The sequence below is a fragment of the Onychostoma macrolepis genome, chromosome 03, assembly GCF_012432095.1.
Source record: "Onychostoma macrolepis isolate SWU-2019 chromosome 03, ASM1243209v1, whole genome shotgun sequence".
Lineage (NCBI taxonomy): Eukaryota > Metazoa > Chordata > Actinopteri > Cypriniformes > Cyprinidae > Onychostoma > Onychostoma macrolepis.
In genome coordinates, this window is record NC_081157.1 from 25,173,981 (window position 1) to 25,190,952 (window position 16,972).

The window sequence follows — 16,972 nt, forward strand, 5'->3', positions numbered from 1 at the left end:
GCAAATCAGCCCCCAGACCGAGTTTTGGAGCATGTAAGTCAGAGTCAGGGGAAAGGTGTTGTGTGACGGGCTGAATCTCAGCCGAAGGAGGTCTCATGCCTCACCTAACCCATTTATTCTTTCTGACTGACTTTATGCAACCTATTCATTGTCCTGGTTTTAAAAAGACACGCTTAAGCATAGTAATCTATATAATAATGTTACACTGTACTTTTGTAAGAAGTATTACAAATTCAGTTTCTTGGTGTATCTTCAATTGTTTTGTCAGTTAGGAATGAGCAATATGCTAAGCTAAATTACTTCAAAGAAAATTGATGATTTATGATCCCAGAATAGTGAGGTGGGATTATTGTAGGGATAAAATGTAAAAACTAAAATAATCATATTCCTACAGAAGCCTGGATTCATATGATCCAAACAATATATATTAATCTTAAGCAGTCATTTCTAAAACAACACTCAGTATGAGCTTTTACCAAGAAAACACCCACCAAAACAGCTTTGATCCTGTGAGGACAGAAGAATCTAGAAAACAGAGTCTAATTCACCATCAGGGACCGAGTCCAGAAAGCATCTCAAAAAAGACCCTCCCTCCTATCAACAATTGTAATTCCTCCTGGCCTCACGATGTTTATAAAGGCGACTCCACAATCTGACCCGCATCTGTGCGGCTAAAAACGTCTATCCGGTAAGAAGCATGCTTTTCCTTGTCTTTTCTCTGTTTTCAATATTCGTGTTGTGTGTATTCATAAATACTGTTATGCATGCCTTTTCATAATGTCAATATTTTAAGTTTGCCATGGGCTTTTTACATTAAATGAATGATCATGGGAAAAATCATGATAATCTTGCAGTTGTTTGAGTTGTGCTTGGAGTATTTTTTTAACAGTTCCAAATGAACCATAAATAATTGTACACAAATAATATTACAATGTAAAATGAGTTTTGGTATTGGGAGCTTATTGGTACTTTTGGTATGAGCTTTCAAGTTTTCATATGATAGGACTGTCTTTTCTCACTATTATAAGAGTAACTATAAACATAGTATGCTGATTGTTCTGAAATTTTGCTAGCTAGACAATAACAAAAAAAAGTATACAATTTAAATATGAGAATTGTAGGTTGAGTGGAAAAAATCAAGCAGATACTTGATCTTTTGAGCAAGAAAAGCTTTTCATTTACTGGTTCAAAATTTTAAGGCATTTAATAATACTATTGCAGTATGTTAAACTTGATGATATTATCAATGAAATGAGATTATCAATAATATGAAGTCAGCAAATGATCAAAACAGTGGAGTGATTTAGAAATTTTGCACAACTGAGAGAGCATCACATTGACTACCATGCTAGAATATTACTCATTTTCTGGTCTACTGTAGTCAAAATATAGTTTCAACACTCAGCTCAGCCAATAGTGTCATAATATTACCAATATTATTATGAGTATTATAATTATAAAAAGTTGAGCCTTGATTTCATAGGGGTGTCAGGCTCACACAAAGTCAATTTAAAAAAAAAATTCTGGTATAATGTTTTTTTTTTGGAAAATAAAATATGTGACCAATTCCCTGATCAACAATTATTATTAATTATTTTATTTATAATGAAACTTAATTAGCTTGATCTTTGTTGTACAACATTATTAACAAACATTCATCATCTTACAATTTTGGCTTGAACAGAAGTGACTGGTGGAGAAGGAAGCAGGAGCTACTCAAAAAAAGTTACCAATAGTTCAGTTCATTATTCAATGAAAGGGCACAATACCTTAAAACTGCTGCAAACTGCTTTCAACAGTTGATAATGTTTTCTCCAAATAGTTTGAAAGGGACAGTACATGTAGCCTGAAATCAGTCAAAAACACTTCTTTCATATCTACATTTGCTAAGCTGGTGATGTGCTGGTCACAGCTAGCAGCAGAGAAGTGGTTGGGTTGTGGTCGGCTATTTTCACTATTACCTTACCACAGGGTTATGATTATGTCAGTGGAAAAATAAAGTTGATTCAAATATAGTTCATGTAATTACATTTTTATGGAACATTAAGACAAACTTTTTTCTTCGAGTTGCGCACAGTATGACCAGGAATGTGCATTAAAGAAGTAAATGCTCAATTCTGTTTTTCATGTTGACTTGTAATTGGGAATTACATTGATTTGGAGCAGTGTTTCCCAAACCTGTATCCCAACAGCAAAAATTTTGGATGTCTTTCATTTCTAACGCCCATTTCAGAAGATGAGCAAGCTGAATCAGGTATGTTTGGTTAGGGAGACATGTATGACAAATATGTCACGTTGGGGTACTTGGGAACCTGGGTCGGGAAAGAGAAAAACACAATTGATTAAGTGTCAATCCCTGCGAGCCTCCTTATCGTTCCGCAGACGTGCCACTGGAGCATGTTTAGCCTGAAGGCAAAGGGAGTAGGTCAGGGACCTGCTCAGGGTCACAAGGGCCCTTCTGAGGCCCCAGTGGACCAGTGGTACAGAGAATGGCATGACAAGAACACATGAATCTGTCCCTTCAGATTTAATGGGGTGGTGCTTCCCATAAGCTCTGCTATATAGGTGACAGATGAACCACAGCTGTTCCTGAGTCTTGCACACATTATGTTTTATAGTAACTAAACTGAAGTTTTATTATGCATTACTGATTACCTAAAACTACAAGTTTTTTTGTCATATATTGTGCAAAATAAGTTTCCCAACTCTTGTTCTGGAGGACCCCCCAACGGTCTGGTGTGATGGGGCAAGTTGAAGCTAATTTCTGCAGTACATTCTTCCCCCAGGAAGAGGATTGGACACCCCTGGATTAGGGAGACATACCAAATATGCAATGTTGGGGGTACTTCAGGGTTGGTGAAACACTGTGTTTATCATAAATTTAAATTGTGCAATAAAAGATGACATTGTATCAGTACTATTCACAATGTAACATTGCATCTGCCTCACACAGCCAAATCTATACCCTTATATAACCAAGCTGAGGAAACAGGGCGTTCTTGAATGGACCCCGAAGGAATTCCCTTTTGACAGGTGTTTCTGCACAGATGTGTTTTTGTGTACTTGTGTTTGTGCAGTTGTGCTACTACTCTGGGGATATGCAACAGGATAACAGGATAATATCCTCAGGGGACGACGCTGTTTATAATAGCTGATGTATTGCCACAAAATCAGAGATAATCTACAAATTGCCCTTAAAACTGAATCTAGTCAAATTATCTTTACTAAACAGAACTTATTACCACTAAGGAAAGTGTAGAGCAGGTTCCTCAACTCCGGACCTCGAGATCTACTTTCAGAGAGATTAGAGTTAAACACACCTACCTGTAACTTTGTAGTATGACCTTGATTAGTTTGTTCAGGTGTGTATGATTAGGGTTGTAGCTTAACTCTGCGGGACAGTGGATCTCGAGGTCCAGAGTTGAAGGCCCCTGGTGTAGAGTAAGGGTAACCAACCCTCCTTCTTGAGGGCTACAATCCTGCAGACTTCAGTTCCTACCCTTGTGTAACACACCTTCCTGTTATTTTCAAGTAATCCTGAACATCTTGATTAGCTTGTTCAGGTGTATTAGATTAGAGTTGGAGCCGTACTCTGCAGGACAGTGGCCCTCCAGGAGTAGGATTGGTCACCATGGAAGGATATTTCTAATAATAAATGTTCCAAATCTGATATAAAATTTGAAAATGATCATCAATCATGTCAACAGACATTCCGAATGATATTGGCATGTTAACATTATCATTCTCCTTTATTCCAGAATTTCATTCACCGCTTTCAGTTCCTCAAACTTCATGGAGAGTCAACTGCACTACGACACAAGTTTCAACACCATCCTCAGAAACAACCTGCCCTCCTCTAACCTGACAACTGATTCAGTCAACACGACACACTCTGTCAGTGTGTTTGGAGGGTGTGAACAAATGGTGAGTGGTATCATTTTTGACCTAACTATGCAATCCTTTAATGTGATCATAGGAATACCAGCCAACATCCTGGTCCTCGCAAACCTAATTAACACCCGGAATGAACCTTTAACTTCCGACATCTTCCTGGGCTGCCTGGCTTTCATGGACACCTACTTTGGATTCATGACAATCATATCATTCCTCAATCTCTACCATTGGAGAAGTGCTATGGGTTGGATGGCTTTGAAGTTCTCCTATGGTGTGAAGGACACCAGTGGGCCGCTTTTCCTCTCCTGCGTCTGTCTGGATCGCTTTATAGCCGTTCTCTTCCCCATCGCATTCGGACAGTTCAAGGACATCAAATACAGGATCGGCCTGACCATCGTGATTCTGCTGCTCACTTTTGCTTATGCTTCGGCCAAAACTGTTGGTGGCCTCCCAAACTTTGAGAAGGTTTTCACTGGTGAGGTCTTGTTTGCTTTCACCTGGATGGTGGTGTGTAACGTGGCCATCCTCTGGGCCCTGAAACGCTCACGAGGTTCTGGTAAAGATGAGATGAATCCTATGAAAAGAAAGGCTTTTAAGATTGTGCTGTCTATCTTGATCATAATCATAAGCAACTATCTCCCTCCAGTGGCTCTGTTCCCCTTTGAAGACCATTATCCACATCAGGTCTTTAGTTGCTATGTGCAACCAGTATGTTTTGCCTTCTTAAACATCAGCAGCACTATCCAGCCTTTAACTTACTTGTCCCGCTTAGAGAAAGTACCATTCTTGCCTGAATCTTGTGTGAAGAAATTAAGCTGCAAGGAAAAAGAGAAGCCCTCAAAGGAATGACATCTCCCTGAAACAGAGTCTGAAATATGCTGTTAAAATTATTTAACATGCTACTCTAGTAGTAACAAATTTCCATAGTTCACCAGTTTGCTACGTATACCTGTTATAATCATATAATCTATTATAAATTGAACTTGGATATTTGTAGCTATATATATATATATATATATTTATATATTTATATATTTGTACTGGAGGTTTTAGACTCTCTTTCAGTTATGTCTTTGATTAACTGCAACACTGAATTCATTTTCTCAAACCATGCAGTTATACATTAGTTTCTAACTTTCTAAGCATTAATATATAACTATTTATATTACAGCAGAATTGAATTTTGTTTGCATCATTTAATCACCGTTTTCTTGTCTATAACTGTAAAGCTGCTTTAAAACAATCTGTACTGTATAAAGAGCTATATAAATAAAATAAAGGTGACTGTGAATAAAACTGAATAGAACATTCAAAGGTTCATTTAAAGACTTGTGGCGCCACCATGTGTAACAGAGCAAAAATAAGGAAAGTCTTCTATGGAAAGTTGTTTTTTGAACTATTTGTAATGGACCTCAGAAATAAATCTATTTAATCTAATGTTCAAATGTTTGTTATTTGTCATTTTCAATCATTTATCATATTTTTTCATGTTTAAGTTAAATTGTGATCACTGGGGTCAAGAAAAGTTTACAGTTGGCCCCAATCCTCTACCAGCGTTAAGATCTGGATAACAATCACTGCAACATCAACCAATCAGGGTGATAGAATCGTGTAGTATAGTGGTGTCATTTTATAGTATGCATGGAAAAAATGTTAAGTCTTCACAGGTTTTTAAAAATACCAAAAATAAATAGAATGTAGTGGCTTAACAAAACTCTCAGTTTCAAACCAAAATCCTGTTCTGTCTTTGTAAAATATGTGCACACACCTTTTAGAAGTGTTTACAGCTGAATGGGTTTTTACAACATTGGTTATCCTTTTCAACTTGGTCACAAACAAGCCTATCCTTCTGGAACCCAGAAAAATTAATTAATTAATAAAAAAAAAATATATATATATATATATATATATATATATATATATATATATATACATATTGCACTAGTCCTGATGTCCTTTACAAATTATCATTCTTTGCTTTGAAAATGGCAACTGTATGTAGTTTTGTGTAATTTTAGAACCCCCTACAGTTAAATAGGTGGAATTCACTTTCTTAAATGTATCACTATTGTAATTACAGTATGTGCAGTTTTGCTGCAATCCTTTTTTTGAAAATAATCTTGTCAAGCGGTTGTGGCGTTCACAATTTATAAATTGTTTCATACTGCATGCATGTACAGTAATGACAAACAGACATTGAGACAGATTCAGAAACTGCACTTGCTTGAATGTTTATTAGCAGTAAGGATACGCTTGCTCAGGCACATTAAGATAACTGCCTAGGGCTACTTTGCACAATGACCTGTAAATCACTTAACCCTCTGGTGTTGTTCGGTCATTTTAGACCGAGATAAATGTTTCGGATTTTTAAAAATCGCTACTTCATCGGAATGGTACGAAACTTGGTGACTTTTATGGCAGTCGCTACACTGTAAAAAGTGATATGTTGACTTAAAGGGGTGGTTTACTGTTTTTTTTTTCTAGGCTAGATTGTGTTTATGGGGTGCAGTCTACCATGTTCATGCTTCGTTTTTTTAAAAACGCATTATTTTTCATATAATTTACCTTTATTCCACACAGCTCTGTCGCTTCTCTGACAAACGCCTTGATTATTTCCTGTTTTTATGAAGCCCCTCCCTCAGAAATACGTGATGGGCTCTGATTGGTTAGCTGGCTCAGTGTGTTGTGATTCACTAAACCGCCGAGCGTGTGTCCAAATGTCCCGCCCCTCAGCTCAGCGGCATGTGCTCCGGTTGTATTGTAAACAATGGCGTCGTCTATATTGTTTATCAATTTGAGCCCGATTGAGACGCAGAGGATATTAGTGAAGAGGATCGCGCAGAACCTGTGCAAGCACGGCTCTTAATGGTATGTTTGTTTGTTGTCTCATACTTTTAGATACGTTGTTATTATGCTACTGCTTATGTTATTATTCTGATTAAAGCTTTAATACAGTACGGCAACCGCACACGCATCCGTGTATAACGCTTCTCATTGCTATGTGAAAATGTATAATTGGAACAGTTTGTTGGAGCTGATCTGACGATCGAGAGAGAGAGAGAGAGAGAGATGCAGAGCAGGGTGACGCGAGGAAAAGTATTAAGAACGGCTGTTTTAGAGCATTAATTTTGAAACTTGTGAATCCATTAGAATCGTTAGAAAACAAAATTGCGATTCATATATGAATAGATTTTTACGTGCACCCCTAGTTTTCTCTTCCTCTTCTCTAAAGCAGCACAGCATGGCCTCGCCCCCTTCCTTACATGTTCCCGAGGGCGGGGTTTATCTGGGTCCGTGACGTAACAGACCCGGGAAGTAACTCGTTGTAGTCCCTTACCAGCCGTTTTTGTAGGCATTAAACTTCCAGAATTTTAAAAGACATCTCTGTTTGCATTGAACTTTCAGCGCTGCAACTTTGCAGATATTGTTTATGCTCAAACAGCAACATTACACACTACACACGAACGTTAAAAAAGTGAAATTGCAATCAACCACCCCTTTAACTTAAAAAAATGAGGAAACCCGTTGCATTAAAATTTTTAAGTAAATGATAATTTAAAAAAGTTTTGACAAAAGAATTGTCAAGTTCACTTACTTTTTTTTTTTTTATTATTATTATATACTTAATCATTTTAAGGCAACGGGTTTCCTAAATTTTTTTAAGTTGTCAACTTTCACTTTTTACAGTGTATGTGACCACAAAAAAAATTAAATAAATTTTGATTCGAAAAAGCTAAATGGTCATTAAAAAATAGCCACACTTGTGTTGTTCGCAGTCAAAAATGACCGCCATTGTAAATGAATGGGAAATACACAAAAATACAGAGAATTTTTTTGTGTACAATCTACAAATCATTCACGATGCAGAAAAAGAGTGCACAGCAATAAAGGGGTGACACTCTAAAATATCAAGAGTGCAAAATAGACACACTCCGCCCACCCCCCCCACAGACACATATATTAACTAGTGTGACTGGAACACAAAGCACATTTCTGCAAATGCATGAAATAAAATCAATAATTCGGCCAAAAATGCAGTCAAAACACAGACACCAAATAAGGGGTTACACACTAAAACATCGAGAGTACAAAACAGACACACAACACACTATTATATACACACACAAATGAATTGGTGTGGCTGTAACAATATGGCAAAATTGAGCCAGAAGACTCAAATAAGAGGTTGAAATCAGATTGATTAATCTCTGATAAAGCATTCCTGTTCATTTTTGTTTAATTTTGGTTATGCGTAACAAAATGCCTTCTTTCTCTGTGTTCAGGTTTGACTGTAGTAAAATTAATGCAAAAACTAACATTTCAAACCAAAAAAAATCTAAAGCTTTATGAAAAGTTGTCTTTGATAATGTCTAAATATATATCCAGATCCACAACTTAATAAAAATAAGTCTTTATGCCTAAAAACTAGAAAGTTTATAAGCCTTCTATATAGAGCCATATAGGAATCTATGGGCTAAACCATGGAATTGCACATTTTTTTTCTTGTTTTACTTCAACCAGATGGCACTAATCTGACTTCAAAAATTGGATTTTAAAGGCATTGTCTCTATTTTAACATGAAATACTGCCATAATTGAGAAGTAATCTTAGAAAAAAGAAATGCGAAAAAAAAGATCAAAATTATTGCATAAATATTAATTAGTACCATAAAATTACCTAAAAAATATTATGGAACAAAAATATATTACATTGATTTTACTGAAAAGTTTTGACTGCGAACAACACAACTGTGACCCCCAAATGAATAATACCAAAGGGTTAAAGCATCTGTCAAATGTGTATATATAAATAATTTTCCACAGTTTGTATTCTCCCTATTAGAGGATACTTTCATGTAGACACCAACACAGGCTTGGAGAGGATACGCAAAGGATGCTTACTTTGCGTGTAGAAGTACGGCAATAACTTCTCTGTAAAGACATGTTTGAAAGTGTATAGAATTTCTTGGCGTGATGGGTTTGAAAAAATCACCTCCCCTCTGTCCCAGTTCAGCTGGACCAAGACCCTCTGCAGTTTCTCCTCCACTTTTACAGCAGTTGGGGGTGATGCCATAGCCCTGTATTGCCCGTCCCGTAGGCAGATGGTCCAGAAGCCATTCTCTGGTCTGGCAGGTACTTCCTGATCTCGCTTCACACGCTCACTGGCCAAGCCCAGGATCCAGTCCTCATTGTCACCAACCTCGATCTCCCAGCCGTGGCTTGCGGAGCTAAAGGCAGTGCAGCCTAGCACCTCTGCGCTGATATGGAAACGCTCAGGGTTACTGGGGAGGCCTTGGTTTGGGGTGCTATAGCGGAGACTGGTCAGATCGTCTGACAGCGTCAAGCAAGGGTGGGCTGTGTTTGGGTCCAGAATTACTGGACCTGACGAACAAAGACAGACATTGAAAACATACACAAAAAAAATGTTGTGAGGTGTAGCTCATGTTGGCACTTGATATCTGGTTAACTTTAATCACTAGTCAGCCATTTTTACATCACGACAAGTGCCATAATATTCAACGATTTTAGTTGTAAAATAAATGAATTGTGGGTATTTGTAAATCCTTTTGTGCATGATTACATTCACACTGTACTTTCAGGAAAAAAGGTACAAAAGCTGTCACTGGGGCACTATTCTTTCAAAAGGTACACCTTTATACTCTTATAAGCGGTGCACACTGGTACCTTAAAGCTACATATTAGTACCTAAAGTGTACATATTAGTGCTAAAATAGCACATATCTACCTTTTAAAAGGGTATTGCCCCAATGACAGTGTTTTTTATTTATTTAAAAAAATTATTTTACCTTTTTCTGAGTGTATGGGGTCAGTATAAAGTAAAAAAAAAAAGAAGAACTTTTAAAACCCCACTTTCTCTCTAGTATTGTTGACTAGCATTATCAAAACCAGGATTTAGCTGTGTTAGCCTCCTGAGACCCTGCGTCCTCATATGAGGACATTATATTTTTGTGAATTTCTCTGAGACTATACATGCCACAGTTTTAAGTCTGGATGTCCTGTAAAGAGCACATTCAGGGCTTTTCAGAGATACTAAATGTTTGGATGTTTCAGCATGACTACTCCCTCTCCTTGGTCTTCAAAAATGTCTGATATTAATTTAGTGACACTCTTATGGAAATATCATTTAAATCTGTCTAATTTTTAAACTGTGTGTCATAAATCAACATCTCAGGAAAATGTTATGGGGTTTTAAATCAAAATATGACTTTCTGTTACGAAGCAGGATGTTGATTTCATACAAGTCCTGAGGACACCGGGACTAAAAGCATGTTTATTATGCATTTTGGGAGACACAACAAATGAATAGGGAAAGAAATTACATTTCAGTATTCTATGAAATATTATATATTATTATGAAAATCTTTTCAATTATTACTCCCATTATTACACTTATTTTTTCATTACATGTTGCCCCAAAAACACATTAATATGCAAATTAGATTTAGTTTATAGATACGTGTATATAATGAGAAAACCCATTTATGGCCAATTTATACACATTTTGCAGAAGGAAAAATGGTATATCAAATCATTCTGTTATAACATAGTTGAGAATCATCTTTATACAAAGTTTGTTAAAAAAAAATTGTAAAAAAATCCTGAAAACTAAAAATGTATTGGTGATTTCAAAAATCAGTTGTTTTTGACTATGCACGTTCATTCATGTCTTTTTATTTAAAAAAACAAACAAACAAACAAAAAAAAACATTGAGTCCCAATGTATAGAATAACCTATGAATAAAATATCATTTTTATTTTTATTTTATTTTTTTATGCTCTGAACAATGTAATGACATGAAAAAAAAAAAAAAACTATTTTTTTCCCCAAAAAAAAAATCATCAAGAGCTTAAAATTGCCATTGTGAAACTGGACAATAATACAATACTAATACACTTCAATTGGCATTTTATTTGTCATTTACAGTTAACTAGTTTGGAATTAAATCATTTGAATAAAAGTTTTTCCAAGTTTGTTATTTTCAATATTTTTTGATTATGATTCAAACCATTCTTTTTTTTAATTTTTTTATTTATTTATTTTAATTATAGCTGTTAATATGAGAAGATTTCCAATATACATCATGCAGTACTATCAGAATTAATATACGTATAACTACACAACAAAATAAATTAACCCTCTGAGATATTAAGGTTCAAATTTAGGCTATTCTTATCAATGTCCTTTCTGTACATTAAAGAAATACTTACTGTAAGGTGCAACTGCCTGCATCTTCTCCCAGACCTTGTACTTCAGATTCCCAAGATGATTAGATTCATTCAACAAAGATCCTGATATGCCTTCCGGAGCCTGAAAGGTAGTCCATGTTCTGCAAACATTTATTTTATTTTATTTTTTATTTATGCACTGGTTTTGCTTTAGAATTACCATATATACATATGTATATCATATAAAAGTAACAACAATTCTGTTTTTGTAACATTTGATGTATTTATTAATAACCGATTATAGGCTTAATTGTATGTATTATCCCATACAATATGACCTGATGTTGATTTAGTCTCATAGGTAATAAATTGTGAAGTTGTGAAGTCAGGGAGTTATTTTAATAAACTGATTATTGTAGCTAACTTTTTTTTTTTTAAATACAGAGAGAATATATTTTTGTACTGTATATGGTTAAATAAACAAACAAACTCAACATGGAGCAAATATCATCCCAAATGAAAAACTTTTAATGTGTGAAAACGACACTGTGAACCACGTTTAGGTTGCGAGCCACCATTTAAGAATCACTATATTAGAAGTAACAGCAAAGAAAAACAAAAAGTAACGAAAAGAAAGTCATAGCGTACTTACCCATCTAGTATAGCTTTGAAGTTCTGTAAAAGATTAACACAAATGAATGACTCAGTGAGTGAATGAGAAGGTGTTGTTCCAGCAGATGTCAATGTTCTCACCTGCAGCAATGTTAAATCTTCAGCGTTTATGGTTTGCTCCATCGTCCTGATCATGTCTGCAAGAGACGATATCCTCTGTGCGTTATCATCATCTCTGTTCTTCACAGCCGCAACCTTGCGCTCTTCCTCCTCCTTCAGTGCTGATAACCTGTGCTCTTCCTCCTCATAAAGAAACTGATGGAGCTTCAGAAACTCATTCTTCATTTGTCTCTCAACCCGCTTGGCTTGACCCTAAGATAAATAATTGATATTGAAGAAATCTATTGACTGACCATTTGACAAAAGCAATATCTGATCAAATATAATACTAACCTTAATGTGCTCCAAAGTAATAGCTGAAGATTTTCTTGCTTTATTGAATATCTCCAGCTTACATTGCAGTGCCTTCATGGCAGCAGTCATTTTATACTGCAAATAAAATATTGTTATTTAGTAAAACCACGGATATATTCTTTAATGTGTGTAAAACAGTGCTTAAGGAAAGAGATTTTGCTTTGGGCATCAACTGGCATCAGCATCGGAAGTGTCTATCACACAATTAATATTGAATTAATAATTAACTAAATTAATAATCAAAGAGAAACCAGGATTATAGTTAACTAATACTAAAAAAAAAATGTTACTTGAAATAAAATAAACTTTGACTGAAATAAATTTTAATTATTATTATATTATATAGTAGTAATAATAATAATAATTATTATTATTATTACAATTATTATATTTTATTTCTTATTTTCATTTAGAAAAGCTATCGTTTGCATGCATTTTTAAGCATTACGGTTTAAAAACAAGTGATTTTAAGCCGCTGAAATGCAATAAGTTGTGAAAGAAAATGAATCCCGCTATATGCGTGCACTGTTTCAGGCACTCTTTCTAAGCGCTGTCAGAAAGGCGCGCACTCGTGAAGATGGTGCTCATAGAGCGCGGGAGTATTGAACAGAGTTGCTTTATAGGCCTTGAAAGGTTAAATACACACACATGTATGTGTCAAAATGCCTGTCTTTGCAAGTATCCTCGTAAACACAGTAATTTAGATCATAAGTGAAAGCAAACAGCTCTGAAAGAAAACTTGCAACAGTATATTGGATCGGGGCAGCTCTTAAAGTGACAGCAGTCTAATATTCCTGCTTTAATAAGAAGAAATATATATTTAATTTACAAAGTGAAGAATATTCAGTGTTTTTATACTTTTGATTACTTCATGCAATGTATGTAGCATTTCTTATTTATTTGTTCTACTGTAGTTTTTTGTCCTATTGCTTGTAATTAGTTTTTTTTATTATTATTTAATCACTGATTGATTACTTGTCTTCAATTGAGCTTGAGTTTGTTTGTTTATTTTTAAATGAAGGGTAGTTTTATAATCAAAGAAAATATCTTGACCAGGAGCACATCAGGTACTCGCAGACAAAACTATGGGTGCTCCAGAAAGGGAACAAAATGTCAAAAATGAAAAGTGGATCTAGTATTAGTTTTTTTGTGAAATGGTATCAAAAATTTTGATATCATAAAGACCTTATTTAAAAGAACAATAACTATATTATGATATATATTGTTACTGTGAAATAAAATTACTCATACCGTGGTATAATATTTTAGTCTTATCGCCAGAGGTATATAAGTATTGGAGTAAATCTAACTAATTACTGTACTTGAGTGTATTTTCGGATACTTTGTAGTTGTACTGAGTATCAAAGATATTGATAAGTACTAATATACTATATCTTGTGCGTTATGCCCTTACTCACTCAAACTTGTCAACAAAGGCTACTTTACATGAATGTGAGTAGTTGTGAATCACAGGTGTTTTATATGACTGCATCTGGCAATGAGGCCGAAACCAGCACATCTAGTGCAAGAAGAATTTTTTATTATTTTTAATTATTTATTTATTGCAATTTTGAGGTGTTCAGTTTTATTTTGGTTTTAGAAAATAAACGTGATTGCCCTCCTCACAAATCAGCTCTTTCTTGTTTGTGTTACATGTTCTCTGTGTCTTGTCTTAGACTTTTATGTCACTTCCTGTCTCCTGTGGTGTTTGTAGTCAGTTTGTATCTTATCTTGTTAAGCTTGTTAGCCCCCTGTGTGTGTGTATATATATATATATATATATATATTAGGGGTGGCACGGTACACAGATGTCACGGTTTGGTATGTACCTCGGTTCAGGGGTCACTATTTGATATGATTTCGGGACAACAGGAAAAAAAAAAAAAGAAATCTACTATGCTCTGTTTCTTTTCAGTCATTTTGAACAGACAGTAGTACAAATTATTGTTTCCACCTAGATATGAAAATACTAAATATCATTACATTATTTTATATATATAAAATCTGCAGTACATATATATATATATATATATATATATATACAAAGGAATAAATCTTTAAATATATTTGATTTAGTTTACAGATAAACGAGGGGGGGAAAACAGTGCAACATGTAACGTAGCTTATATGCTGAGTCTCAGTTCATTTTTGTGACACGCTCAATTTGTTCACAGAAAGGAAACTCAAATGGCAGAAAGCGACATCCTATTTGTTTTCTCTTTTTTTTTTTTTTTTCATTGTGAGTGTACACAAATAAAAGCAGACCTTTATACAGTGATGCATTATTAATAAGACAATAAGTGTTTAAAGTTGATTCTGCTGGTATAAGGAAACAGTTGAAGTGATCGCGCACACACACACACACACACACACACACACATCAGTTCCAGCATTGCTAACTTGACAGCACAGTTGGTACTTTATCAAAATAAAATACAGTGAGCCAAACATCAGCGCACGCGCCTCTGTGTCACCGCTGGAACGCGACTGAAGTACAAAGCCCATCATTTAAGTTACATAATAAATAATAGTTTAGCATTCAGATACGTTACATCGCCAATATGGAAATATTATGGAATATTTGGATTTGTGCCGAATGAGAGAGGTAGGATACACGAGCACAAAGCTTCTTTTGGCAAACAGTTGAGTGTGCAAGCCTTTAAAGTTTAAAGTATACTCCCTTGTTCAGAATCAGCACAGCTTTGTTTTCAAGTGCGCAACTCATGGCGTTCGCTGTTTGTTTTGTTTTTTGTTCTTTGTGAGTTGTTGAATGTAATGGTTGTCTGTTTGCTTGCCATTATGTTCTTTGTTCCTGTTGGTTTTTGGCTCATTGTTTGTTCTAGTTTTTCCATGAAATCCCTGCACATAGATCCTTGCCTCTGCCTGTTTTCCCCAGCTTCTCCACCACGTTACAGTTTTTGACTGTCATGTCTCTTTGACTAGTGCATCTTTGAGCCTATATTTAGTATAAGTAAAATACTTTTACTCAAGTTGTTTTTGAATTGGTGACTTGTAGCTTGTAGTGGAGTAATTTTCACTGTAAGGTATCTGTACTTTCACTCAGGTATGGTTTTCCGGTACTCTTTACACCTCTGCTTATCGCCCACCCTTACATTGTTTGTTCAAATTTTTTATTTATTGTTCATGTTTAGTGAACTATGTTAAACGTAAATAATGTATGAACAAATATATGATATATGTTTAAGTTTGTTCCTAAGAAGATAAGAATAAAAATTAAGTTGAAAAAAATAAAGTTAGCTAAAATTAAAATGAAAAAGGAAAATTCTAATCCAAAATATTAAAGAAAAACAATAATAGTATTATCTGTTATCTATGTCTATTATTAGTTTTTAGAATCTCAATGATACTAAAACAACACTTGAAAGTCTTAAAAACTTGATAAATCATGTCATGGTTTTTAAGGGATGAGGGCATTGACTATAACCTGTCCATGTTGTTATTTGCTAATTTGTCTGCTTCTACCAAAATAGTTTGATTGGATGCACAACTTTTTATGTTAACAACAAAATATTTGGGAAGTGTTTTCTCTTCTCTTTTAAAAGCTAATATGTTTCTTTATTGTTCTATCCAAACTATACATGATAAACTGTATTTGCATTTAACGTTGTTTTCTTGAGAAAAGACCTACACCCCAACAGCTGAGAGCAACCAGCACAGAAGAACTATAAACAAATGAATCCTCTCTTTTTCAGCACAAACTTCTCTCTCCAGCGTTACCCAAATCCAACTGCGCAAGCACACTCCGAAAGATTTATATCACATTTTGGATGGAGTTGATCACATTTTCCCAGAATACAATAGGACACATATGCCACAATGAGAGCTTGAAGGAGGGGAATGCAGAAGGTGTTGTTAGAAAGCCTGCCATGATCTTTTTGGCCGAACACTGAGATAATGTCAAAGCGAACTTGATAAACAGCATTCTTGTGCCCTGCCGATGTAAATCAGTAACAGAGAGCAACACAATGTAACACAGTTTGTCGAAACAATGTGGCACTGTCAAACTCTACCTTGCAGTCCAGTGCCGCCTCTTCCGTGGGAGAGCAGTCGTGACCTTTGTGCATTTTTGAGGCTTGGCACACCACGCAGATGGGCTCCTGATCCACCAAACAGAAGAGTTTGAGCTTTTCTCCATGTCTCCAGCACAGGATGTTCGATCCAGATGCGCTGCCCTGGCCTCTGCCCAGCAGAAACGCTTCACACAGGTTTTTGAGGGCCCGGTTTGAAGCAGGGCTTTTCTTGGAGGCTCTTCTCCTGCAGACGGGGCAGCTACGAATGACTGTGCTCTCCCAGAAGTGCTCCAGACAGCTCCTGCAGAAACTGTGGCTGCATGGCAAGAGCACCGGATCCTGGAAGATCTCGCAGCACACGGGACAGGAGAGGTCCTCTTCGGGAAGGTTTGCAGACATGTCCTCTCGCAGGTACTGGGGTTTTAAGACGAGGGATTGTAGTCTGTGTTAGACATCGCAGCTGAAGCTGTTGTTGGGTTTACAGGTGTTCTCACTCTGCTAGTTTTATGGAGCTCAGTCTGTCTTGACATGCATCAGTAGAGAAGGAGGGGTCTAAGCACACTGAACTAGTAAAACTAGACGTCAAGTTTTGAATGATGTCAAGAGCCGAGGGTAGTTGATCCACATCTTTCAGCGTGCTCCCGCAGTCTGATTTGAATAGTAGGTGTGGTTTCTTCCCATACATCACATTAAATATATTATTCAAGTATAAATGTACATTATACGTTGAGAGACATACACACTTGCAAATCTCATTACTGTAATGCAAAACAA

General features: G+C 35.7%; 2 protein-coding genes across 3 annotated transcripts in view; one reads left to right on the top strand and one right to left on the bottom strand.

Moving 5' to 3' along the window:
* LOC131537954 (G-protein coupled receptor 183-A-like) overlaps positions 1 to 5,281 on the top strand; it is a 56,000-nt gene extending 50,719 nt beyond the window's left edge. For both annotated transcript variants that reach the window (XM_058771690.1, XM_058771689.1), the window contains one exon: positions 3,759 to 5,281. In XM_058771690.1, coding sequence (XP_058627673.1) covers positions 3,793 to 4,743 — 951 coding nt within the window. In that variant the 5' untranslated portion in view covers positions 3,759 to 3,792 and the 3' untranslated portion in view covers positions 4,744 to 5,281. The remainder of the gene's footprint in view (positions 1 to 3,758) is intronic.
* An 833-nt stretch (positions 5,282 to 6,114) lies between these two features.
* On the bottom strand, positions 6,115 to 16,854 carry LOC131537951 (nuclear factor 7, brain). Its single transcript, XM_058771681.1, has 6 exons — positions 16,199 to 16,854; positions 12,147 to 12,242; positions 11,835 to 12,065; positions 11,734 to 11,756; positions 11,124 to 11,242; positions 6,115 to 9,275 (listed from the first exon to the last, which is right to left on the bottom strand). Exons 1-6 carry the CDS (start codon positions 16,595 to 16,597, stop codon positions 8,746 to 8,748), a joined length of 1,398 nt encoding a protein of 465 aa, XP_058627664.1. The 5' UTR covers positions 16,598 to 16,854; the 3' UTR covers positions 6,115 to 8,745.
* Between the last annotated feature and the right edge of the window lie 118 nt (positions 16,855 to 16,972).

Excerpts from the sequence above, each read along its gene's own strand:
- LOC131537951 (XM_058771681.1), bottom strand. The coding sequence starts at position 16,597 with ATGTCTGCAAACCTTCCCGAAGAGGACCTCTCCTGTCCCGTGTGCTGC. Across the intron at positions 11,757-11,834 it reads AAGATTTAACATTGCTGCAG|AACTTCAAAGCTATACTAGA; the intron begins GTGAGAACATTG and ends AATCTTTTACAG. Across the intron at positions 9,276-11,123 it reads GCAGGCAGTTGCACCTTACA|GTCCAGTAATTCTGGACCCA; the intron begins GTAAGTATTTCT and ends TTTGTTCGTCAG.